The 21,398-nt window shown below is 41.2% G+C and overlaps 1 protein-coding gene across 1 annotated transcript; it reads right to left on the bottom strand.

The window, feature by feature from the left end:
* Window positions 1-397: 397 nt before the first annotated feature.
* Window positions 398-19,953, bottom strand: dmgdh (dimethylglycine dehydrogenase). The gene is made up of 16 exons (XM_035141546.2): window positions 19,706-19,953; window positions 18,965-19,133; window positions 17,203-17,301; window positions 16,959-17,123; window positions 16,279-16,483; window positions 9,494-9,742; window positions 9,187-9,385; window positions 8,409-8,578; window positions 8,167-8,320; window positions 6,705-6,870; window positions 6,428-6,558; window positions 4,005-4,222; window positions 2,662-2,819; window positions 2,242-2,301; window positions 1,361-1,495; window positions 398-1,258 (listed from the first exon to the last, which is right to left on the bottom strand). Exons 1-16 carry the CDS (start codon window positions 19,822-19,824, stop codon window positions 1,046-1,048), a joined length of 2,610 nt encoding a protein of 869 aa, XP_034997437.1. The 5' UTR covers window positions 19,825-19,953; the 3' UTR covers window positions 398-1,045.
* Between the last annotated feature and the right edge of the window lie 1,445 nt (window positions 19,954-21,398).

Here is a 21,398-nt window from a genome sequence, read left to right as displayed (position 1 = left end):
AGGATTATAACTCAGGCTCACCCTTCGCAAAATAATATAAATTACATCTGTTTTTCTTCATAGCTTTCTGCGAAAGTGTCCCATTAAAACATCCATAAACATTTTACTTTATGCGTGTTTAGGCAGAGTCTGTGCATGAATGTTCACAAGGCATTATCACAATATTACAAAGTTAGCACTGCCTGATTGTGGCATATACAACACACCCACTGGGATGGTTTTCATTTGGTTTTGTTAATTGGTTGTTTGTTCTTTTTTTGCTATTTGGTTTTTGAGTTGCTTTTGTTTGGGGTTTGAGTTTTCTTCATGTGGTTTTGCTTTTAATTGATTTTTGCTGTCGTTTCTGTTTTATTTGATTGCTTGGCGATTTCAAACAAGGAAAAACCTCATTACAAGACAGAGTAAATTGCTTTTTTAATTATCACGGTATTGATGTACACCAATTTAATTACATACAAGTAATAAAAAAAACAGATTTATAAAACAATCTTTGTACAAGTTTGCAAACATTCTGTTTCTTTTTGTTATTGGTGTTTAAAACAGCTTTTCTCTACATGTTGTTATTCTTTGTCAGAGTGTTCTCATGACCATGAAAACTGCAGCGGCATCGTTTGGAACTTTGAAATAAACAAAACAAGCTGATTTCATTTGACCCTTTCTGTTCGTTTTTTTTTGCAAAAATCAAGCGTTTTTCACAAAAAACATTAACAACTCATCATTCAATTACAAAAAGTAATTTACTCCTCCCACATTTTAAGACACGGTGGTGCTATTGCATTAGTCGACAGTTGTTCTCTCTCAGATACACACTCTGAAGATGACTAAACAGTCTCACTTGATCAACAGGAAAGAGCACAGGAAGAGGAACTGCTCAATGATGTGACTGTGCTTCCTGAAGCGACCGCTGAACATATCAGTACATGGATTGCACATGATTTCTCCCAATGAAAGCTTTACACATCATCATGTCAGACCCTCATATATAATTCACAGTAGGATCGTTCATCTGTAGCTGCTGACAAACTGTTTTTAGGACAGTCCGTGCTTATGCTTTGCCCTTTGCTTTCTTCTGCAGCCGGGTCCGTGTGGGCTCGGTGAGGACTAGCGGCTCCTGGATGACCATGGCGGGGTATTTCCTCCCCAGGAGTTCCACCTCTACCTTCTGACCCACAGAGCACAGCTCCGGAGGCAGGTAGGCAAACGCCAGGCTCTGCTGGCTGCTGTAGCTGTAGGCTCCGGACGTCGTGTTGCCGACCACCTGATGAGAAACACGAGGGACACGGTCAGCAACCTCAAACTAACCACGTGAAACAGGAAGTGTTCAGCAGCAGACTTCAAGAGGCTGGTCGCTGTTGCTTACCTTGCCATTGTGCCAGACGGTCTCGTTGCCCTCGGGGTCGATGTTATCCGTGTCCAGTGTGATGTAGGACAACTTCCTCTTCAGGCCTTTGGCTTTGATTTCCTGAAGAGCTGCTTTGCCGATGAAGTCGGCAGGCTGGACACACACAGAGACAAACAGTTCACATTAAATTGAAACAAGAATAATAATATATAAGTATAATAACTTTATTTATATAGCATCTTTCAAAACAGTCATTACAAAGTGCTCAACATGAAGAATTCTAAACATTAAAGACAACGAAATACAATAGCTTTTAAAATCACAGAAAGCTAATATATATATATATATATCCCTCCTATATATGCTAATAAACACATTCGTTCATAAAGACTAAATTATGTTTGTCCACTTGTGATCGGATCACTCAGGATGGATCTTAATACCAGGTGTGGACAGGGTCAAAGAGTCTACAGCCATGCTCAAACCCCAAAAAGTCGAATCTTGAAACATTTCTGATGCTCCAGTGAACCTTTGTGGAGCATGTCCCCCTTTTTGTCTCTCTGAAGAGAATAAATCTAGGACAACCCCCTCACATGGCAATTAGACAAATAATGAAGTAAATGATAAAGAAACAGGCCTAACTTTATCAATATATATAGTGAGCTTTTAATTTTTTTCCTATGATATTTGCTCATATTTGTTTCCCTTCCAAACGTGGCCTAATATTATGACAATCTATTATAGTTCTGTATTATCTATATCCCTGGCAGATTCTGGAGCAATTCCTCCACAAGTAGATGTACAGTATTTTAGTCTGGACCATAGGGTCGGGGAGGACAGAGCAACCGACATCTCTATCCCTGACGTCACACACAACTGAAACCAAGACAGATGGTTACCTTTTTCAGTTTGATGAAATAATCTAGCCCAGCCTCCAGAGGATTGGTATCACAGTTCATCTGAAAAGATCGACAAGTTAGCAAAAATGTGGTAAATGCTCTGTATTTATGTCGCACTTTTCTAGTCTTGATGATCACTTCAAGCTCTTTACAGTGCAGTTATGCCATTCACCCAGTCACACACACATTCATAGAGTGCATCTATGGGCAGCACTTTTCTTCTATGAGGGGCCATTCAGGGTTCAGTATCTTGCCCAAGGACACTTCAGCATGCATATGGGGAAGACTGGGATTGAGCCGCCGACCTTCTGGTTGGAGGATGACCGCTCTACCCCTCAGCCACAGCCACCCAAACCGAAGAACCAGGTGTGTGTGTGTGTGCAGGCGCGTGCGTGCGCGTGTGCGTGTGTGTGTGCCTGCCTCAGCTCCCCAGCCCCTGAAGCCTTTCTCCAGTCTGAGGGAGGACATGGCGTAGGTGCCGAAGTTGTCGATGCCATCGTCTTTCCCTGCTTCCATCATGGCCTGGTACACAGCTGCCATGCTCTTCTGGTCAATGTACAGCTCCCAGCCGAGTTCACCTAAACACACACACAGGGACATACAGTATCACCATATGCAGTAGGTGATTTGTGGGGGGATGAGAGGGGACGACATCCTCAGTTAACCACAATGACAGAAAATGTGTTCCCCTTGAAAACCTGACAATACTGTCATCCTCTCTCAGCCACCCCCCATCACCTCTGAGAGAAAGGGCTGCGTGTGCACATAGATAATTTGTGTGTCCAAATGAGAATCCTAGAGATAGTGCTGCTAACTAAATCACAGGTTTATCTTTAAAAGTTAAAACCGGCTGCGTCTGCAAAATTTGCATTGGTGGGACGCAGAGCAAAACAGGGGGAGGTGAGAGTAGATACACACAGTAGCTACCAGAATGACAAAAAAAATTGAAACCAAGGAGACATGTTTTTTTCTCCCAAACAAACACACGGACCATCTCCGACAGTCAGATTGACCTTCAGCAGCACCAACTGCAGTCATCCCTCCTGGTAAAAATGTATAAATCGCAAACGAATGAAACTCAAGCATCCTGGATGGAGAGTATTAGCGGCTGTTGGTCAGACTACTCCCTGACTAAATCTGTAGCTGAGTTTTTCGTGTGTTACAGCTCTCTTTTTTTACTTTACATTCGATTGTCACTCATTTCAACGTGAATTTGTAGAAATACATCACACCTAAAACCGAGTTTTTTGAGAGCCAAAAGAGCAAATTATACTTTTTGAATTCTCACAGCTTTTATTGTCTGCCCACATTTCTGGCAGTGTGAATACATCCGTGGAAGCGAATATCTGAAGGGGCTCGTACACTCTGTCAGAAGTGCTTGCTGGATGGTCGGAATATGAACCACTTCTTCTCTAGCATGAGACAATAAGAAAAGAGGGGACTTGATCTGGAGCCAAAGCTCAGTCCTGTAAATGTTAAGTAGTGGCTGGTGAGCCGACTAAAGTGTACAGGACACTGCTGTGCTGTTTGAGTCATTGAGTATCATCTATATCCGCTATATTATGCTGGAGTACATTACCCCACTGTTTGTGTTTGTACAACATATTTTCTTTGTGTGTTTTCGTATGCTGCTGTTCTTGTGTTGCTTTTTTTTGGGACTCAACTAAACTGGTCTGAGGAGCTGATTAACTGAAATTTTTCAATTTTGTTTCGAACTGGGCTGACAAAAGAATGATTTAGAAGAAACAGGGAGTGCTCTGTACCGGTGTAGGAGATCCTGATGGCCCGGACAGGGATGCCAGCCAGCGTGATTAACTTGCATTGGAGAAATTTAAATCCTGCGTCGCTCATATCCTCATCCGTCAGTTTCTGAAGAACTTTGCGCGAGCTTGGTCCCGCAATGCCCAGCACGCCAATATCGTCTGTTACGTTGCTGATGTCCACGTTGAATCCACCATCTGTAGCTTCTGTCTCTATCCACCTTAAAAGCATAGCATAGCAAAGATATTATTAATATTAAGCATCTTTATAGCATACCGTTTTTGCAGATTACACACATTTTTCATGTGGTCAAAAATGTTTTGGTCTTGTTAGTCATGATAGACCCGCCCCCAGCCCCTGACGTAAGCGTCTCTTTCTTCTGGACCAGCAAAGTGTTGGTGTCAGAGTCAAACCGTTAAACTGCCTCTCGTGGAAAAGGAACTGTAGTGACTTCCCTGTACTCCTCATTTGTAGTCTTGTCGCATCACCACTAGAGGACGCTACACAGCATGAAACTGTCCTTGCCTCCCTCATGCTGGGGAGTGTTGGTTACAGAGAAGGAAAGGAGATGAATGATTTAATATGCTCCCTACCGATTGGAGCAAATGGAGAGGCGTTGTGTTAACAGCTGCTGAGTGGTCTAAAGTTTCCGCAGCGAAACACAGACTGTGAGAGAGTTTCATTCTGCACAGATTGAGGCTCAAATATGGTCTGTGTGTGTCTGTGTGTGTGTTGGTATGAGAGTCTGAGAACTGAGGAGCATTTGCTGCCAGCAGCATGTACTCTTTTTTTTTTGTGCAGGGACACTGACTACTGAAATGTTGTGTCTACTATTGTGCGTGTGCAGCTTTGCTAAGATGCATCAAAATGGAAGAAACAATGATTTTATGCACAAAGTAAGTTTATCCAATTTTAAAAATCTTTTACAAACTTCAACTTTTTTTCAACGGGCTTAGCACAGGAGAATATGTGTAAGGGAATGTACGAAGGAAGTGGACACATTTCTGCAACAACTGTGTGTGTTGGGATTGAATCAGTCAATGCCAACAGGGTTTCTTAAAGCAGAGGTTAGGTCATAATAACGGGTTTCATTGTAGAAACTCTGCTTATTTTATATAACTGGAAGAGCCCACATAAACCAAAATGTACAGAGTGGCTTAAACTCCTGTGTTCCAGAGGGCACAGGGTAGTAGTTAACAGACTATCAGGGAATACTGGGAATGTTCTTTTAATTGCTTCCTTTGTTTACATTACTGTCTCTAACTTTCTATAGTATTATTACTTGAGAAAGAATCTTACTCAAGATTATTTCACTGTGTCAGATCTGTATTTTCATATATAAATCAAAAAATGTTTAAGAAATAAATAATTAAATTGACAAAAAAGAGCCATAACACATTAACTCTGTAAGTTAATGTGTTATGGCTCATGCAAATTGAGAGGAAAAACTTTAATTACAGTTTAAAGGGAATTTTTCAGAAGACTGTTGTCCTTTGTTTAAACTGTACTGTATGTAACTGTACTCCTGTACACTGGTTGTGCCAAATGACGTGACTGTACACTGTGTACATGTTGAGCAGCATGCTTTTTTTCATTGTATGAAAAACGAACCTGTGGCATTTTAATGCATAAGACGATAAATCAGGGGAGGGGAAAATGTCCGGCCTCCAGGCTGTGCATGACCCACAAGACAATTTGATCCAGCCCGCAAGACAATTCATAAATACAAAAAAAAAGCAACTACGAAGGACAAACTAATTCTCATGACAGATGTTAACTTTCTGAGAGTCATGGACAAACTTGAGCCTGTGTCCCTAGTTCATGGGAACACAGTCGCAGTGATGAAAAAGGTTAATTTGAAGTTTCATTACAGGTGGAAACATGCAGATATGCTGAATGAGTTGCTTGGATAAAGTTAACAAACAGCTATCAAAGGACATGACAGGGACAATGCTTCATTCAAAGTCAAATGAAAAAGGCTGTCTACATTAAAATCCATGATAAAAAAGGAGGCCGGAAAAAACTAAAGACAACAATGTTGATTGGTTTCTCCTTGCTGTCATGCCAAACTAATGCAAAGCAAATTAAAACCGGTGGTCAAAACATATAACTATTGTATTGTTAAATTTTTATTTTACCTATCATGAACGTCTCACCAAACTGCAGCTTATTTCCACCTCTACCAGTTGCATCACCATTCACTTGGAGTCGTGTTTGTGTCCACTTGACAATTCTAAGCCCAGTATTATAGCTCAATTTTGGTCTCTACCGACTCCTGAGGGAAATATCTGGCTCTTAAGCTGCTAAATCCTATGCTACAGTTACCAGCTGGTTTCTGATTCGCTGACGTAAACCGCTTCTTGCTCTGGCCCCCGGAAAAAAGAAAACTTGAGCATTATTGTGCATGTGTCGTGATGCATTTCACCTGAGGTCGTGGAGCTCTGACCCCGAGCCAGTGATGAGCAAGAACTCTCCTGGTGCCAGCTGCGTGATGGTGACCTCAGCAAAGACCCGCCCAGTGGGTGTCAACATGTGGCTCACATTAGTCTGGCCCACCTGAAAACACACAGGTCAAAACACACAGAGTCAGAGAGAAGCAAGTCGAGAGTTTTTTAATAATGCATCCCCAAATCTGTCAACCTCTCACGCAGCATTCACAGCTACAGCAAGTTAACAACTGCCACTTTTTAAACTGACTCTACCTTGGGCATGGTGTTAGCAAAGAGGCGGTCCAGCAGCTTGTGCGAGTCCTTCCCCTTCACGATGAACTTGGCAAAAGGAGTCAGGTCGATCACTCCCACCTTCTCCATCACCAGCTTGCACTCTCTGCCAACTGGTCCGAACCAGTTGGTGCGACGGAAACTGGGCCTGAGCACAAGCACAATGTGAAGAGCTGCCTTACATCTGGATCCATTATTTAATACACGAATAGCAACTCTTTGTTCCCACAACTGTAATTGGCAGATTTATATTAGACTGCACCATACAAAACTAGCATATGGGTGTAATAATGAATGAACATTGTTCTAACAGAGAGACAGAATTATGAAGCTATTGCTTAACATTTATATACAGTAGCTCTATAGGACACTTTGGCAAGCGGCTACCTCCTGAGCAACAGCAATGTATAACAAAGTTTACCTGAGGCGGATTAATGTATTAACGCTGTCCCTGTTTTTGAGCTTTTTGATCATCATGATGCAAAGTGTTGGACAAATTGAACTTTTTACCCGAGCTTTGCACTTGATGCTTTGTTAAGGGCTCAACAAAGTTATGATTCATTCTCTGTGGAGCCTGAATCTCTGACCCACATTTCATGGCAATCAGTTGTTTAGATGATTCAACTCAACCACACCATAAATACCACAAGTGTGCCTTATAATACAATATAGTCATAACTGGGGAAAGTGCATTGCATGGCAGGATTATGACTGTTGCCTTCATGTCTGTACAAAGACACATCTCTGTGTCACAGATGAGCCAAGTATGCAGCCACCGAGAAGGCCGTCTGAATTCGACACCCGAGGTTTGGTAGACTAGATCTCACACGATCTTTGACCGTGTGTTTTTTCAAAGAATTTCATGGTTCATATTTACAGACTCAGATCTGACGATGTTGAATGTTGATCAGCTGCTCTGTTCTTTCAAAGTGGTATTTCTGTATATGAATGGTTCTCTTGTCTCGCAGTTTGGAGTCGGTGTAGTCTGTTGGATGATTTGTGTCCAACTGAAAGAGCTGGGAGGGAACTCTGTGCGAGAGCATGTGTTTTTGTTCTCCTGCATAACTCCTATCTTCACCGAGAACATTGTGTCCCCTAACGTTTATTCTGGCATGCCTTCCTTCACGCCACCATCATTTACACACAATTGTTGCTTCTTTTTTTATGCGTTGGTATGCAAGCGCCATCAGTATATCATCCTTCTTTCAAAACAGTTATGATAGGGTATTTTGAAATGCAGAGGTGGATGTGGTGTGGATCTAGAGCAGGGACTGGCGATGCGGCTGGAGGACAGCCACAGCAGTCAGCAATTAAAATGAAATCAGTTATGCAACAAAAGCTAAAAAATCCTGTTCAAATGTTTACTTATGGAAATGTTGGTCAGGTCTGAGATACTGTAGATGCAGCAGGTCAATCAAAGAGAGATTTGACAAAGAAGCATTACTTGTATGCGGTGTCGTCTCCAGGTTTGTAGAACCAGTGAGGTTGTTCCCAGCCAGCGTGAAAGCCCATAGATCCATTGTCCTTCAGCAGATCGTAAACGCCGCTTTTTCGGCTGGTTGGCCGGCCAGCGAAGCGCTCCTCCTTGGGGTAACCAACTGGAGGCATCGACAGAGTGCAAGGAGTTCATTGGAAGTCAAAAGGAGAAGTGTTTCCCCAGAAACCTCTCCATTATATTCGACTTACCAACATTGTTGAAGCCATAGGACTCTCGGGCTTTGGCACACATGAAAGGCACATCTGCCCAATTGCCGTAGCGGTTAGGGTCGCATTCAATCAGGTCATAGGGAGGCTCTCCATTCCTGATCCAGTCGCTCAGGAACTTACCTATACCACCAGCATGGATGACTCCATACCTGAACACATGAATTGGTTATCTCTAGTGGTCTTCAACAAAAAACTATGTTGAAAAAGTTTTGGCCCACTTGGTTTTCTACAACTAAATAAAAGTTAACTTTTGACAACAAAAGCTATGACATATGTACAGGTGATCAAATAACACTTTCAATTTAAAGTCTTAGCATGCATCTGCAGAATCACACAATGTAGATTATAAAACTGTTTCCTCCTCTGACCAAATATCTCTATCTCAGATGGTAATTTAGCCTGTTGACCTGAAGCAATGCTGCTGTTAAGAAGCATGGTATGTTTAGGAACTTTCTGTTTCTGTCAGTTATCTGATATTGGAATAAACTGATTAACTAAATTAATTGACAATTGACCAAAGATCTGACAAGCGTCAACAAAACAGCAGATAAAGTGTACAAACATGCAGGTATTTATAAAACGGCGAGCTAGTATAACATTTATATACATTAATATCACTTTCAGTAAGGTGTCTTTCAGAAAGTACAGGACTTGAAGTTGACATCGCTGTAGGTGTTTGCTAAAGTGGACGAGTATGACAAAACACTGCACTCCACATAAATACTGGTGTTTACCAGCTGCTATCATCCACACATACCCAAAGCCAATGGCAGTCCAGTAGTTGGGAACTCCGTGGTGTGGTCCCACCATGGGCAGCAGGTCAGGAGTGTATGTGATTGGTCCCGACACGATGTTGATAATGTCAGCTTTCTGCAGCACTGGGACCATCTCCATGGCCATCTCCACGTGCTCCATTATCCTGTCAAGGTCCGACTCAAACAACTCCTTACCGAAGCCTGTGGCAGCCAGAGGGGACACATGGTGGAAAGAAACATTACATGTAATCTCCAAGAAATGTTCTTGTAGTTCTTGAATGTACGGACAAAGCTTTGCGGAGGACAGACCTGGAGGCACACCATCTCTGACCCAGGAGTCCTGCAGCACCATCTTCTCCATCTTTTCATAGGGGCCAAACAGCAGGCCGTCTCTTTCCTGACGCAGGTAGTAAGAGCCCTCCAGGTCCCTGATGACAGGCAGCTCCTTCTTTAGAGCCTTCACCTCCGGTACTGTTGCTGTCACTATGTACTGGTGATGCACTGGGATGGTTGGGTGATCAAAACCAATCAACTGTCCCACTTCCCTGGCCCAGAAACCTGGTGACCAACAGAGATTAAACAATTTAACACGATGCATACATTACTTGATGTAGTTTTAACTGAACGTAGGTTTTCTTTCAATTTACCAAATTAGTTCACTCTTGGTGATGCGTAGGCTTATGTTCAAGAGTGTACACGAGTTGCTCAAATCTGAGCCTTTTCATTCGACTGTTGCATCAACACGTAGCTAATCAGCAACAAAAGCCTCATGTTTATTCTGTGGCAATTAAAGGAATAGTTAGAAATTTGGGAAAATACACTTGTTCTCCATCTTGGTAAGAGTTAGATAAGAAGATCAATATGTGCCCTTTGAGTGTGAAGCTGGAGCCAGATAACAGCTGAGCTTAGCAAAGAGACCAGATCTGGCCTGGTCATATACAAAGACCAAACCTGCCTGCAGCACATCTAAAGCTCACAAGTCTGTTTCATGCCTTGCTGGTTGGTCCGTACTGAAAACATAGTGTCATATTATAGCAATTCTTTGCTTCAAACAGAACCGTGCTAGCTTTTTTCTAGATCTGATACTTTTAGCTGTTCGCATTATCTTTTAAAATGGAGCCAGTATCAGACAATGTGAACTGGTCATGGCCCTGATGTGACCACGCAGCACGCCGTGTATGGAAGTAAACAAGGAGAAGAAGATGGTGATAAACATGGAGCGTTTACGTTATAATTTTTCTCTTGATATGCTTTCAAAATGTTTACGATACGACCCCTCAAGTTTTGCTTGTACAGACGTGTCACGAGAAGTACTTCAAATGTGAAAGTGGCATTGAATTCTGTTACTGGTCACATGGCTGTTCAGAGTGAGGTCGCATTAAAAAAACAAAACTGATCTGTATCTGATTCATAACCACATATGAAAGTGGCTCAAATCTGATTTGAAAAGATCAGATTCGTTTTTCGATTTGTTCTGTTCACACTGTAATTAAACAATCAGATCTGTGGTCACGTATGGGGTGAAACTTGGGCCTGCATATGTGAACTTAGTCAAACAGACATGAGATTGGTGCTGCTGTTCTCTTTTAACTCTCAGCTTAAAAGTCAAACGATTCCTTTATAGCTGCTTTTTCCACGGTACAAATACCGTGGAAAATCTGCAGGGGGCTGGTACAGTATGTTCTCCAGCTGCCTCTATGTTTTATTGGATCTATAGGGGATGCACAAAAAGCGATGAATGGATAGTGTTTCCAAGTCCCACCTCCTGCGACACCCCTCTTATACCATTTGGTATTAATGTGAATTCAGGCACTGTTCCTTGTGAACCCAGTGCACTTATTGTAGCATTTTCTTCTGACCCAGAGGACACGACAAAATACTATAGACTGCTTCATTTCAGCCATGTACACACAGTCGTCTGCTGAGACTTTCCATCAGGCCTTCATTGTCTTTTTAGATATCATGCGAACAGTTGAAAGTGCAGGTCATTTGCAAAAATCCCCAATAACCCTGCACTACAACAAATGCTGCAAAAATATGGTGTCAACATTTTGCATTGAAATTATTTGAGCAGCATTTCTGTCACTGGGACTTTGGTGGAGTATCCAGACTTCACAAAAATACCATTTCTGCTCCATTGATTCCCAATGAGACTGCAAACTCGCAACCTTAAACCAAAAAACATCTGCATGGCTTGATATGATCAGGGGTTGTTAAATGTCCAGGTTTTTAATAACCAGATAAAAAAAAATTGTACAGGACAGAGCATGTTACCATCACGTTAAAATAAATATCAACACATTTCAGACACATTCCAGGAACAAAAATAGACACCGAGAGCAGAGACAGATGCGCAAACACTCACAGAAAAGTGTGGACACGTGTGAATGAGGGAAAAAAGCAATGATTTAGTGTCACCCCCAGGAGGATTCAAAGTATTTTAAGGGAAGAACTTTTTTATTTCTAATCACCACAGGAATCTGCTGTATTAACCTGCTTGTCCTTACAGGATGGGACACAGAAGGTAAAGAGGTACACATGGGCGGAAAAGGCCTAGATAAATTGCAACCAAATGTCCAGGTTCGTCACAGGAGCTCAAGCGGATCTGATAAACTGCCCAAAGCCACAGCATCAAGGAGAACTGCCAAGATTTGATTTACTTCCAGAGGGCTGTTTGTGAGCAAACAGGATATTATTGAGTTACACAGCATTTAACCCCTGGGTTTTTACATTATGTAACAATAGCAAGTTTTCATTTCGCAGAGTTCCTCTTTAATATTGTTGCAGCATTTCAATATCAGGCTGAAATAAAAGTCAGCTGACTGAAATATGGACCAGAATATCAGAACAATACATTTACTTTTTGTTGTTATTATTTATTAATTTATACTTTACTTTTTAAACACAATTCATTGTCAAACAAAACATTTGGATCATGTTTTTTACTACCATCTTTGCTCTGTTTTGGTCTCCACTATGTTCCTCTGTGTTCAGTTGCTGAGTTTGTCTTGTCTGCTGTTCGATACAGGGCAGGAAGCCTGTGTGGGTTTATTAGAGATGTTCTGTTTTTTTTTTTCCTGAAAAAACAGCTACATCAACCTAGAACAAAGCTACTGAGAAAAAGAGTAAAAGTTTGGGACTTAAAACTTATGTTATTAATGAACCGTAGAATCTAATGTTTTGCCATTGGAAAAAGGTTTTATGCAACCTGGTTCATAGACTCAAACAGCCACAAAACAAATACCCTGTGTGTGTTTTGAAGCGGGAGTTGTGACCTCAACAAAAATCAATGTGGACCTTGTGCCAACTCAGCTTCTGTGACCAGGGACAGCTGGGGCATGTGGACCTGTCCGTCTCAGCTGCTATCTTCAGCTGTGTGTTGCAAGAGGGACACTTATCAACGGTGCTCCACAAATCCAGCTTCGTTTTTAAAGTTTACACTGCGACTTGTGTTAATCTTGATCTCAAGTGCATGCAAGTCTGCAAACAAAAACAATGCAGCTTCTATTTTAAATTCTGTACTGGCTCCATATGTGAACTTTATCTGGAGGTAAATGATGGGGCGGGGGTGCATAAACACAACATGCTGATAAATGCAGGCAGTTTAGGTAGGTGCGGGGCCTGTTTACCAGGCGCCTGCACACTGGGCCGATTCACTGCAGGTTCCACACACGGAGTCAACAAGCTCAACAACACACAACAAACTTTGAAGCTCTGCTGTGTCTACATCAGCCGTCCATGCTCTTAAACTCTATTTATGAATCTATATTTATGATAAACAATCAGAATTTGGTGACCAGTAGTTAGTAAGCAAGCAGAGAACTTGAAATAGTTTGCTTAACATAATGCAGACATGATCCAGATTGTTTAAAGTAATGAATAAACAGTTAAAACTATTCAAAAGGGATGAATATGTTTAACAAATTTGGATAAAAGGAACAAATATACAAATATAAAGAAGAAAAAGTTGCCAAAATTAATGCATATACTTAGAAATTATATAATTGGAAAAAGTGCAGGCTCCTGTTTATACAATGCTCAAAGCACTGCTCTCCTCTTGTTGGTCCCAAAGCTGATCTGAGGAAACTGATCTTATTGGAGTGGGGGGGGGGTCACATTCCAAGGAACATGACCTTTGAATTTGATTTAGGCTCACTGGTCAGGGGAGAACAGCCCATAGTATGAGGTTGTGGTAATATTATATGGGGGAAGGAGATTCATTGACTGGAATAAAAAAATGGGGGAGTCTCTGGTTGAAACTGAGAGCATTTTGAATGAATAAAAAAGGAGAAGAAAAAGGAGGGGAGGAAAAGTTTAACGAAAGATGCTTGGTGTTATGCAAGCTCAGCAAAAAAGCTGCCTGTGGGTTTTCAACAGTATGTGAGCACAATACATTGAGGCCACAGTTGTTTCTCGGGAAATGTCTGCTTTGTTATGTGGGATGATTAAGGCTTAATTTTTTAACTAGCTGATTTACGGCTGCAGCTCACAATGCATCTGTTGTTGCATCGGAGTCGGCACTCCCAAACTCCACACGGCGACCCTGAGTTTGGAGCGCAACTTGCAAAAGCCATTTAACACACACAACTTAGCTTACAGTGAGACTAGAGCATGCAGACAAACTTAAAGAACTGAAATCTAACTGCAAACCCATGGACATTAGTTTGACGTGTCCGTCGCTGCACATAAAGCCTCAGCGCAGCGGCAAAAGAGATAAACCCGGCCTTCGGGAGGAGTGCATGTGCTGCTGCCTAAAGATTGGATGAAATCTGAACTGCTGGTCTACTTGGATTGGCCGACGGTCACAACGAAGGCAAAGGGCCAGCTGGGCCCCACAACATAAACTGGCTCCAACCAGAGAACAGAATGTGCACATTCGGGAGAAAATACGGAGCGAGAAGATATGCATGAGATGTTTGATGCCATTTACAGTATAGTGCTTGTGAGTGTAGCAACATTTACTTCCACCAAGGAGATTCTGTTTTTCTCCCCTGTCCCTTTGGTTTTTCTATTTATATGTTTGTGTGTCAGCAGAATTATGCATAAACTATTGGATGGTTTCCCATTAAACTTGGTGGAAGGATGGGACATGGGCCAAGAAAGAACACATTTTTGGCACAAATCTGGACAAAGGTTTTTAACATTTTAAGGAGGCTGCTTTTTGACATTTTGTCAAATTTCCCAAGGACTAATTCATGGATCTTAATGAAACAAAATCAGGCAAACGAATCGTAGATAACATAAGTCTGGGACAGTGGTACTGGAGATTTGCCAAGCAAAAAGTCAACACCATACATAACAAAATAAAAAGACTTCAAGACCTACAGACACTGTGCATAGTTGACCCTTTACCTGTTTAAAGTCACTTATAGGTCTGGAACTCTTGCCGTTATCTCTTATCTTACTTATTTAACTGCTGTAAATCATTCAAGATTCAAGATTTTCTATTGTCTCTGTACTGCTGCAAACAACAACAACACAAGGAAATTGCAATGGCATTAGCGAAAAACTTATATATATATAAAAATGAGATGAGTGATGCAGTGGTAAGCACTGTCGCTCTATGGAAAGCATGTTTTTTGGTTGGTCTTTCCGTCTGGAGTTTACATGTTCTCCCCATGTCTGCCTGGGTTTTCTTCAGGGACTCAAGAATCATCCCACAGTCCAAAGACCTGAAGATTGAGGTTAGACTAATTTGAGACTTTAAATTGCCTGTGGGCATAAATTTTTGCATGAATGGTTGTTTGTCTCTATATAGTGAAGCGAACCCTACGATACAGTAGCAACCTGTCCAGGCTGTACCCCGTCACTCACACAGTCGGCTATGATTGGCTCCAGCTCCCTGTGACTCTTAAAGGATACGTTGGAGGGATGAAGGGATAAAAATCACACATTATTCAGTGGATTTCATATGAATACTAGCTTATGCTTTGAACTCTGTCTGGTTTTGTTTTGCACTTCAGACCCTCAAGATATACCTGCATTTACATGGTGTAAATTTATTTAAATATTATAGTCAATGCCGTTTAATATTCAAGGATATTTGTAATTTGTAAAGTTTTTAGCATTACTTGACTGGCACTACTTCACAGTGTATCTCAGTAAATGAATCATAGTATTTTAAATAATAAGTAACTATAGTTCAGTCTTCGGTCTCTCGTCGCAGCTTTTTATTTTATTGTAATTTTTACATTATATTATCTATCTGTCTATCTATATTGTTTGTTGGTTCATATGTAAATGAATGCAGTGCCAAAAGAAAGGTGATGCATGACACATCCAGTACACTGAGATATGTTACACAATAACCTCTACAGACCAGGCCAAGAGACTAAAGTGATTTCCTGAACCTCACCAGATAAACAAGCGACAGCAGGAAAATCCCCCCCTGAACTGGTATGACCCAGTTCAAGCCGAGACTCTTCTCCCTGAACTGTGCCAGCAGTGGTCTGTGTGGGCAAAGGTCTCCTGCTGCAGAGTTTGTATAACAACAGGTCTAACAACAAGATAAGGTGCATAGAGCAGAACCTCCTTTTTTCTTCAAATAATGTACAGTTATGTACAGATAGCGGGGGTGTAATGATTCACCAAATCTACGATTCCATTCAGATCTTGATTATTGAGCTACAGTTAAGTTATCTTATTTTTAGACTGCTGACTAGAAGATACCTGGGGGGTCTGCAGCCTCAGGGTTTTTATTTTTCTTGAACTAATTAATATACAGCTTTTCCCAACTTGAACTGGAATAATCATTTAGTCATTCACACGTGTTATAGTGTTAATTATGAAAAAAAGAGTTTTGTTACATAAGTAAAGTAAAGAGAGTTCAACAGGCTGCAGCTGCATCGGTGGGTCGGGGGTACTGAGGCTTTGTGGTTCTGAAAAACCTCAGTACTAACCAAAAGGAAAGCAGGGGTTCATTAGTATGACTGGAAAATCCTGTTTCAAGCTGAAACTGCACCAGAGATGAAGTATAAACATCAACAATATCCATATTTCTGAAAAAAAATATGACTTTTCCAATTTTCTCTGATTTGAGGGAAAAAAAACACACAAGATGCACATTTGGAAAAAAAACATGTTTGAACTCTAACCTGAAGCATTGACAATGCGGTTGGCGCGGATCGTTCCATGAGGAGTCTGGACGTCCCACTTGCCATCAGCGGTTGGAGTGAGGGCAGTTACCGGGGCTGGGTTGTAGATCTGGGCGCCGTACATACGAGCCCCAGCCGCCAGAGCCATAGTCAGAGAGTAAGGGTCAATGTGGCCGTCTCCTGGGGTGTACAAACCTGCCAATACCTGAAAATATACAGAACAGAATCTACATAAAACATCAAACACAAAAACGAGTTCAACGAGTTTTCTGCACTGGAATAAGTTTGCAATTCTTCACCCACCTGTAATCTTTGAGCACTGAGTATAGGTCTATATATCACTGAAGGAGGGCTGCACGATATAAGGAAAACACTTACGATATGCGATAACGTTGTTTAATATCGCGATGACGATATGACTTGCGATAAATATATCGTGACTTCCTACACTGAAGTAACAAATGTGTATTAATCCGCTGCTGAAAATAGTCTGAAGGAAAAGTATTATTATTGAAAAAAAAAAAAAGAAAGAGTCAAAGTTAGCTTAAAGTTACAGACGTTGATCCGATCAACGACGAGCTGTGCTCTCATTATTGATCAATTGATCGAGGGCATTTCACTCCCAATCTATCATTAATTTATGGGGATGCATTAGTAATGTTGCTGTGGTCCATACAGACCTTGTCAATGTTGAGCAAAGGGAAAAGTTCGTGGACTTTCTCCGGTCCGATGAAGTACTGTTCCGTCACATGCCAGTGCGTGCGGGTCATCTGGTACCTCATCTCATCCACCCGGGCTGCTGTGGAAGCGATACGGACACTGCCGGGCTGGTGAAAGCCCACCGCCTGCACAGAGACACAATATGAATGACATGCACAAACACACATCTCATCACAGTTACGGAAGACGAGCACAGCAACTCACCTGTCCAGTTTCAGCCTCCAGAGTCTCGTATAACTTAATGCTGTCAGAGTGGACGTTCTTGAGGTTGATGCCAGGGTGGTAATATGTTGTCAAACCAGCCTGGAAAACAAAACCCACAATTATCCCTGATGGATGATACAGGTCTTTTACACATAAAGCAAATACAGGGCATCATTGTTATCACCTTGGAGTCATGTGTGTGTCCACCTGATGAGTGTAAGTCCAATATTCACTGTGCTTTTAGCTCCGTTTTTGATTTCTACCACTAAAGGAAACAATATCTGGCTCTTTATCTGCTTAATTCTGCACAGTGAAAGTATTAAAAGCTTCCTAAGTAAAAGCAGCAGCACAGCTACAGCCGAGAACAGTAAGGTCGTGGACCAAAAACCAAAACATTGAGCTAAAAGGGGCTAAACATCTTCATAGTGAGAACTCTTACATGCACAAAGTCATTCAATGCAATAACAATAAAGAATAAATATTCATTATAGCAGCGTCCATTCTATGCAGCTATTTACTGACGAAATGCTGTGAATGAAATTATTTTTACTGGATCATCTTCATTGAGATTTTTAATGGAAAGTATCTTTAAATCTTATTCATGTTGTGTTATAGTGTTAATAGTGTTGTTATAGTTATAGTGTCTTATACTATAAAGAGCATGTTTGTGTGTGTTGACTCGTGGTGCGTCTCTCTCCAACAGCCCAGAAAAAAAACCTCGGAGTGAATATCAACCTGGCAACTCGCCTTTCAACCAGTCTATGCTGGGATAGATTTCGCAGAAGTAGAGGGTAACCAAATACTTCTGCGAAGTCAAACATGTTAATGCCGTTACAGTGAAGTGCATGTAAGTGAATGCGCGACAGCGTGGAGGGGTAAGTGGGCCAAGACCTCGAATGCCTTGAAAACCTATAACGTGACAGATGCTACGACTGAATGACACAAACAGAAGTGCTGGTAAACACCCTCACTAAACGAGGCTGCTGAGGAAGAACCATTTTCTAGTTTCTTTAAAAGCTCAGCCGTCACTCGAGATATTATTCTTACTAGTCACATGTCAGACTAACAGACTAATTTATAATTATCAAGAAAAGGCCTCAATACGAAAGAACTTTGTGTTGCCACTTGTGGCTGCGCCATCGTTCCAGCCTCTAACTTGTGAGAAGTTGCTTTTTGCCTGGAGAGCTGCAGCAATTGGTTGATTTATTGATCAGGAGGAAATTAATTATTAAACTGTTTTAATATTCTCTAGTTCCAGCTTTTCTTTGTAATAAATTGTAGTAAATCAAATCTCTTTTGGCTCTGCAAATGATTGCATACAAGCAGTCTAATAAATGTTCTTCAAATAATTGTGAATAATAAATGAATCGAGGATTAATAGAAAATGAAAAAACTATTAGTTCCGGTCTTTGAATGCCATAAACTTGGGCTTTGGCAAACTGCAATTGCAAGCTGCATTTTTCTCTATTTTCTGATATTTTACGAATCAACATATGGATCAAGAAATCAATTAGGATAAATAATGATTGTAATCATGAGTTGCAGGCCTAACTAGAAATGTATTGGAAGCAGGGAGTGTAGCAACATATGCTGCTGTGAAGTCACTATGGGACAAAGACCTATCTGGGTCTTCCACATTAAAACGGATTATTTTGTCCTTTACAAACTTTGTCCACCTCCACATTCATGAACCTGGGGACACTTGAGACCAGCATGGTGCATATGCCATAGGATAAAGACACGCAGACTGTGGTAGACATACAGCGTGCCAGGTGGATCCAGCCGTCAGCTCAGACTTCTCCAGCAGCACCACGTCCTTCACGCCACCTTTGGCCAGGTGATAAGCCAAGCTGACCCCGACACATCCACCACCGATGATGACGGTGTCCGCTGTGTCCTTCCACCGCTTCCCCAACACCAAGGGCTCATCACTGGAGGAAGGAAAGAAAGAGGGGGGGGGGGGGGCAGCGATTAGGAGATTAATGGCTGTTATTGACCCAAAAGTCAAAAACCAATAGATACTCACTCAAGTCTGGAAAAGAAAAGCGTAAAATCATATTTAGGAAACTAGAAACCTGTAAATATTTGGCATTTTTGCTCAAATAAAGTTTAGTTTACCAAATATTTGCCAATCAATTTTCTGTGAGGTGACTAATCAACTAATGGACTAATGGGTGCAGCTTTAAAGGAGATAGGTGAATACACACGAGTGCATAACATTGTGCAATCCTGCAACCACAGACTGAAGTCACCATGAACATATGAGGTGACTTACATTGACTGTCAGTATCTATAATAACTATATAAACAATAATCTGTCACACAGCTCAGCTGCAGGACTCAACCAGCTGTGCAACTTTACGCATGAAACCACAACACTGGAGAGTTGTATTTCTACTTTAAACCAATATATGAGTTTAATAGTCTTCACTAGAACGTTTTAAATGTAAATTCTACACACGATGTGATTCACTTCCATGTATAAACTGTCTAAGAATCTCACCTTTCAGCGTGTTTTCTTGTCGTGCAGCTGATGGTCCTCAGAGGAACCCGAGCCGTCCCACGACACGCGGACACATCTCTCCGCAGCTGAACCCTCAGCAGGTTTAATATTCGAGACATGATTATAGAAAAAAATATATTAAAAAAACGATATATGTGCAGCTCAACGCATAAACAACACGGCAGTGCCCTGCAGACACGACTATCCCTCCTCTGCGTCTGCACGCAGCCGCGGTGACACGCCCAGTCGCCCATACGTCGACAACCAAGTCGGGACGAAACTTTACCCAGAGCAACCCTCAACCAAATTAACACTTGCTGTGCCACCGCACCCAAATGTAGTTCACACGCACACACACACGCACATAGCCCCCTGACAGCTGTAGATGACAAGTTGCAGGATCACCAATCTTTGCACCAACTTTCACAACAATCCATCCCAACAAACAGTTTCGGGCCATTGTTTTAATTTGGTTTATTTATTTGTATCAGAATCCATCAGCCCATCAAACCACACATTTCTACAAAGAAAAAACAACCAAAACAAAACAATGAGACCACCATAGACAGTAACATGTACATTTCAAGTCAGTCAATTTAATATTTGTTTATATATATATTCAGTCACATTGATAAAAAATATAATAGATACCATCCAAAATACATGCAGTATGGTTCGAAGTGCTTGCACATTAATAAATGAATGCAATAGTGCAGATTGACAGATCTGTTCTGATGTTTGCATTTATTGGTTTGTGAATCGTGTTGTGTGGTCGAGACCTGGAAGCGTCTGTCTGATCCAGTCTGAACTATCCGCACAGAAACATTTATCTCTGATTGGTCCTTGAGCCTTTTATTGCAACACAGCCCCTAACCCTCCTGGATCAACGGCAGCAGGTTTGAACTGGACACTTATCCTGATAAGTGAAGTGCATTTCTAAATGCAAACTGAGAAAGTATAAACAAACAACAACAAGGCTGGCATGTTTGCCAACTGTTACAATGACATTTTACTTAAAAATACAAAAAAGGCCTGAAGAAATCAACACAGTACAAACCTGTAGCAGCGCTGAGATAAAGTGGCTTCAGGTTATTGTCACTTCTGAAAAGTCTGTTGATTCTTTTTACTTTTACACAATTTTATTGGCAAATGACGAAGAATCTTGTCGTCACTTTATCATTTTAGATAAGACAAGATAATCCTTTATTAGTTCCAAATTTAGTGTGTTATAACAGCAAAGCTAATAGTTTAAAAAAAGTAATAAATACGTAAAGATCTTTGTTTGGAAACTTTATTCTCCCCGGTGCCCTATTGTTTTTTTGTCGTGTTTTCCAAACTCAACAAGTGCAGACAACAACAACGATTGTTTTTCCATACCGCTGGAAAGCGGACTGATGTCTGACTGTGTCGCTCGCAGCCGCTCATAAGCAACAGTAGAAATAAGAATATATGGGGGTCGACCAAGAGAAATCGTTAAATAATGCATGAATTAAATTTAAGTGCATCTTCTGCTTAACAGCCTGACTTTTCATTTTCTTTGCATAAGGTCAGTTCAAATATTACTAGTTGGCAACGCATGTAATATACACAGAAGGAAATGTGAAAATAGTAGTGAAATAAACACATGGTGATGGTGTAACACAGTGGGTGGGACAGGTTTTCCATCAAAGATGATATTTAAACCATGATTCTC

The sequence above is a fragment of the Hippoglossus stenolepis genome, chromosome 18, assembly GCF_022539355.2.
Source record: "Hippoglossus stenolepis isolate QCI-W04-F060 chromosome 18, HSTE1.2, whole genome shotgun sequence".
Lineage (NCBI taxonomy): Eukaryota > Metazoa > Chordata > Actinopteri > Pleuronectiformes > Pleuronectidae > Hippoglossus > Hippoglossus stenolepis.
This window is presented reverse-complemented; position numbering and strand designations above follow the sequence as displayed.